The sequence below is a fragment of the Pseudophryne corroboree genome, chromosome 2 (genome assembly GCF_028390025.1).
Source record: "Pseudophryne corroboree isolate aPseCor3 chromosome 2, aPseCor3.hap2, whole genome shotgun sequence".
Taxonomy (NCBI): Eukaryota; Metazoa; Chordata; class Amphibia; order Anura; family Myobatrachidae; genus Pseudophryne; species Pseudophryne corroboree.
In genome coordinates, this window is record NC_086445.1 from 78244034 (window position 1) to 78249865 (window position 5832).

The 5832-nt window shown below is 41.9% G+C and overlaps 1 protein-coding gene across 2 annotated transcripts; it reads left to right on the forward strand.

The window, feature by feature from the left end:
• The first annotated feature begins 866 nt into the window (after nt 1-866).
• On the forward strand, nt 867-5608 carry LOC135050516 (putative nuclease HARBI1). Of its 2 annotated transcripts, none has more exons than XM_063956993.1 (5): nt 867-884; nt 1620-1734; nt 1819-2191; nt 2501-2522; nt 3824-4195. In XM_063956993.1, exons 1-4 carry the CDS (start codon nt 870-872, stop codon nt 2502-2504), a joined length of 507 nt encoding a protein of 168 aa, XP_063813063.1. In that variant the 5' UTR covers nt 867-869; the 3' UTR covers nt 2505-2522; nt 3824-4195. The 2 variants fall into 2 exon arrangements, 1 of the variants encoding a protein (XP_063813063.1); XR_010241642.1 differs by lacking the exon at nt 867-884 and adding an exon at nt 5523-5608 and having other exon boundaries at nt 1549-1734; nt 3824-4396.
• Nucleotides 5609-5832: the final 224 nt, after the last annotated feature.

A 5832-nucleotide genomic window follows, 5' to 3' on the forward strand; every position in this document is an offset into this window, starting at 1 on the left:
TCTGGGTGTGCTACTGAACACCAAGTCTTTCTTTTTTTTGGAGCAGGTAAGTGCCCTTGGCCTGTGTTGGTGCCTGTTTAGTTATAATGGTCTGTATGCTGTTTTTTGACTGTCATTTGTGTTCTCTTGTAGGTGTTTGCTTTTGGGAGAAATATCCCTGGTTTCATTTATTTTCTGGGTGTGCTACTGAACACCAAGTCTTTCTTTTTTTTGGAGCAGGTAAGTGCCCTTGGCCTGTGTTGGTGCCTGTTTAGTTATAATGGTCTGTATGCTGTTTTTTGACTGTCATTTGTGTTCTCTTGTAGGTGTTTGCTTTTGGGAGAAATATCCCTGGTTTCATTTATTTTCTGGGTGTGCTACTGAACACCAAGTCTTTCTTTTTTTTGGAGCAGGTAAGTGCCCTTGGCCTGTGTTGGTGCCTGTTTAGTTATAATGGTCTGTATGCTGTTTTTTGACTGTCATTTGTGTTCTCTTGTAGGTGTTTGCTTTTGGGAGAAATATCCCTGGTTTCATTTATTTTCTGGGTGTGCTACTGAACACCAAGTCTTTCTTTTTTTTGGAGCAGGTAAGTGCCCTTGGCCTGTGTTTTGGTTTGCTGTTTGTGTTTCTTAAAAGTGTGGTGATTCTGTTTGTTTTCCATTTTGTCTAAAATAGAATTTTTGTTTCCCAGGATTGATCTGCAAAGTAGTGTTTGTGTTTCCTGGACTAGCTACTAAATGTTTTATTTATTTTTGTTTGTTTTTTTAATTGGTGTTTGTGATGTATTTGATGCTCAGAAATGGTTTTTTTTTTTTTTTTAAAATAACATATTTTTAAAATTTTTCTTTTTATTAATTTCACATTTTGGCCATGAATTCCACACAGAAAAAATGTACGCTCCTGCAGTAAGTTTCCCCAACATTTTTTACAACATTTATTGTTTGAATATTTTTTAGAAGTTGTTTTTGTATTTTTCACCTCGTTTTTTTTCTTTTTAAAAAAAGTGTGTTATGTCAATATTTATTGCTGCAGAAGCCCTACCTCCCCAACCCACGCCAGCACTCCCACCCCAACCGCCAGCCCCACAACCACAGCCGGCTCCTCATCAACCAAGGCAACGGAGGCGTGCTAGGCCACCAATTTTCCGAACCCGTGTCCTACTTTTTGGTATGCCAGATGATGTGGTGGTGCGTAGATACAGGCTGCCACCACATCTAATCCTAGACACTCTCTCCATAATAGAGAGTGATCTGGAGTCTGAAATTCGGTATCCTACAGCAATACCACCATTGACACAATTCCTTGCAGTGTTACATTTTTTGGCTACAGCCTCATATCAGCATGTTGTGGGAGACCTGGTTGGCATGTCGCAGGGCCAGTTCAGTAAGGTCCTGCGGCGTGTCTGCCAGGCTTTCCTAAAGCGGGTGAAGCAATTCATTGATATGCCTTTGGATGTTGGTGCCCTAGATGTGGTGAAGCGGCAATTTGAGGAAGGTGGTAGTCGCTTCCCACATGTTATTGGGGTTGTGGATGGCACACATGTTGCTATTTAGCCACCAAGACATAATGAAGAAATTTATAGAAACAGGAAACTGTTTCATTCTCTGAATGTAATGGTTGTTTGTGGGCCATCCCTCCAGATCCTTTCCCTGAATGCAAAATTTACTGGAAGTTCACATGATGCATATGTCATTAGACAATCAGGGATATGGCAGAGATTAAGATCAAGTCAACGAGCAGACATGTGGTTATTGGGTGAGTTGTTGCTCAAATATTTGTTACTAAAAACAGTAACTTGACAAATTTAATATTACAAAATTTTGCCTTCTCTTCCAACAGGAGACCGTGGATATCCTTGCACCCCCTGGCTCATGACTCCTTACCGTAATCCCAGGCCAGGACCACAGATGGCATTTAACTCCGCGCTTACTGCCACTAGGCAGCTGGTGGAGCGCACAATTGGTGTCCTTAAAGGGCGGTTTCGTGTGCTCCACCGCACTGGTGGCGACATCATGTATTCGCCGGAGATGGCAAGTAAAATAGTGGTCCTGTGCGCAATACTACATAATATCGCGGTAAGGAGTAGTGTAGAGCTTCCTCAGGCAGAGGAATTGCCTGATGAGGAGCCAGGGGTTGTTCGACATTTCGGTGGGGGGAGTGTTACACGGAGGGGGAGCCAAGTGAGGGCAAGGATTGTTGCCGAATATTTCAGGTATAGTGTTTTGATATTTTCTAGTTTTATAAATTTTAAAACACAGTATGCTTATGTTTTTTTAACAATGATGACATTTTGTATGATATTGTAAAGTGATTGTGTAAGGCTTTTGTTGTGTTGGAATGGGTAATTTTTGTTGGCGTCAAATTCCGCAAACACGTTAAGTTTACAATGTTTAGTTAGAAAACCAAATAATGTAATGTTGCTAAATAGTGTCCTTATTTGTTTTATATCCTCAAATCCTGATTATGTAAACAAACACACAAACAAATGATACTCAATGTTTCCCACTTTGTGACTGTCCAGCTGAATGATCACACGAACTGTGGTGAGTACACAGATATGTATAGTAATTTTAAATAAACTGTGTCTCTGTGTCTGTGTTTTTATTTAAATTTTGTTTATGATAAATATTTGCTTCTGCGAATGCGTATTTCCGCTCGTGCGAAATAACACTCTGCTCTTCACAGCATTGCAAAGATTAATAAAGTTATTAGAAATGACAACATAGATTTTGGACCAATCACATGCTAACAGACACTATAAATATATGCCCAAATAAGGAAAACGCCATTGCCATGATGCGTGCAGCACCGTTCACCAGGCGGGAGCTCCGCGTGCTGGTTGCGGTGATGGACCGCCGCGTAGGCCGCGTTGGGCGCTTCATCCCCAATCGGGTGAAGCGCGAGGCCTACGCGGAGGTCCGCCGCCTGCTGCGGACTCGCGTCCGCAGCAGGCGGACAATCATACAACTTGAGAGGAGGTGGAGTGATCTCCGCAGGAGGACTCCCGATCTGTTGGCGGAGATCCGCCAGCAAATCCGAACTATGCATACACGAAGTAAGTTACATTACATAAGATTATTAGCATAAATTGTGCTAATGGGGGAAATTCCAAGTTGATTGCAGCAGGAATTTAGTGAACAATTGGGCTAAACCATGTGCACTGCAGGGGAAGCATATGTAACATGTGCAGAGAGAGTAAGATTTGGGTGGGGTGTGTTCAATCTGCAAAATAATTTGCAGTGTTAAAATAAAGAAGCCTGTATTTACCCAGCACAGAATAAAATAAGCCACCCAAATCTAACTCTCTCTGCACATGTTATATCTGCCTCCCCTGCAGTGCACATGGTTCTGGCCAATTGCAAACTATATTCCTGCTGTAATCCCCTTGGAATTACCCACAATTTACACTAAGTGGTAGGCTAATTGCAACCTTGAGTGTCCTTTTTTGGAAAATAGGACAGTGTGTGTGGTTAGGGCAAACAGTACTGACTGTAGCAAACTGTCACCAAACAAGTGCATGTTTTCAAGAAATAAGAACCAGCCAGGAAACTGTACACAAATACTTGATCAGTGCTGGCTATATAATAAGGTGCCTTGAATAGTGATCTGGTGATGTTGCCTAGACCAATCACTATGACTCAATGGACTAGATTAAGGAATGAGCTTCAAAGTAAAAGTTTGGACTCATTTGGTTTGCTGTGGCCAACATGAAGAGGATCTTAACATGTTTGCTTTTCTATTTTTATAAACACTGAATTTTACATGGAACAGAACATTGATAATTCAAAGTGTTTACTATGTAATTTCTCATGTAAACTAAATGTTGTCAATAATATCATTATAGGACAACAACAACGGCACAACTCTCCGCCCCCTTCCCCTTCCCAGTCCCCCTCCCCTTCTCACTCCCCCTCCCCTTCACAGTCCCCCTCCCCTTCCCAGTCCCACTCAGCTTCCCAGTCCCCCTCAGCTTCCCAGTCCCCCTCATCTTCCCAGTCCCCCTCATCTTCCCAGTCCCCATCAGCTTCCCAGTCCCCCTCAGCTTCCCTGGCCCACTCCACTTTCCACTCCCCTTCTCACCACACCTCTCCATCTCTTTCTGGGACCCCTTCTCCTCCTTCCCATACCCCTTCTCCTTCAACTTCTACATCACCATCTCAACCCCCCTCACCCTCTATTGCATTAACTTTCTCTCCGCCCCCCTCGCCCTCTCAATCAGACCCCCCCTCTGAAATTGCAGTCCAAATCCAGCCTCCTTCCCCCATCCAGCCTCCTTCCCCAATCCCTCCTCCTTCCCCAATCCCTCCTCCTTCCCCCATCCAGCCGCCTTCCCCCATCCAGCCAACATCCCCACCCAGTGAATGGGCAGAGGAAGCCCCTGAAGACCGTTCAGGGAGTCTTCAGGTTGCCGTGGAAAGTAAGTTTTTTAAAATTTTTTACAAATTATTACCCACTTACACTTACAATGACAAAACATGCAGGGTTGTACTGTTTGAATTCTTGGGCCAAGGACAAATATTTGTGTTTTTCTTCATAGTGTACATGTTGCCTTTACATATTTGTGAGTGTCATTATATGTACAGTGTGTATGTGTGCAATGTTTTGTGTGTCCACTCTAGGTTGACACTCATTAGGTAGCCAGGGTTGCCAGGACAACAGGGTTTATATGTGTTAGATTTTCTGGTAAACAGTTAGACCTGAGTGGAGTTTAGTATGTTGTTGGTCTTTTACACTTGTGCCTGTGTAGTCTTAATATTTGCACTTACAAATCACATGCTTCACTTTGTTATGCAGCCTAATGACACACTGATTTGTGGTGTGAAAGTTACATTCACAAAATGACTAATTGTTCAAGTCAAACCTGTTTGCACTTATTTAGTAAGGGCAGCTTTCAGGGAGTGTGGGAATGCTATGATATGTTGGCCTTCTGAAGATGTTGATATGCAGTGTGATGAGGCAGGACCAAACCCCTTAAAAAAAAAAAAAAAAAAAGATGAGAATGAATGCCAACATGGTGTAACAGTGACGAAGATGGAAGTTATCTTTAACATGGGATGTCGCCCATAACAACCAATACAATTAATCTTTACAATTGGGGAACCACTTCTACAAGATAATAATCTTATTTTGGCTTGTTTGCTATGGGCGACGCTACATCTTAAAATGAACTCACATAGTAGTAAATGTACCCCATGGTCAAGAAAACTGTAATAAGTAACAAAAAAAGCCTGAGCAGGCTTGTGTGTTTTTCGGCTAATGATTGTACCATAAAACAGCCATGATGTATCAACTTTGCCATTAAGCAGGCCTGTCCAAACTGCGCAACTGCAACTGTTGAGAAACTACACATCCCAGCATGCCCTGACACAGGTTTGGCATTCCCTGGCCCCAAAACTGAGTCAACGCATGCTGGTATATGTAGTTTCACACAAGCTTGAGGGATGCAGTTTGGACCTGCCTGCATTAAAGTGTGCTTTGTGCCTTGCTTGGATAATAAGCAATGTGAGTAAGTTAGTAATGTTTATGTTATCTCTTAATTTCAGATGTTGCCGTTGGAGATCCCACATCGTTGCAGGAGATTGTTTCCAACATGAGGCTCCATCTCCAGGCCTTGTTGGGTCTTGTGGACGCAATTGAAAAATTTTGTTAATTTTGTGATTTTACAAAAAAAAATAAATAAAGGATATTATCATTATTACAGTAAAAAAAAAAAAATAAACTACTAAATTTAAATACTTCAGCGGCTCTTTATTATTTATTAATGCAATAAAGGAACAGCAGATTGCAGAACAAACATTTTTTACCTTAAACATTTCAAACATCTAACGTAAGTTATTTTAAAACACCAAATAA

Bases quoted from the DNA above. Each gene is read 5' to 3' on its own strand.
- LOC135050516 (XM_063956993.1), top strand. The intron at 1,735-1,818 runs GTGAGTTGTTGC...CTCTTCCAACAG, and splicing joins AGCAGACATGTGGTTATTGG to GAGACCGTGGATATCCTTGC.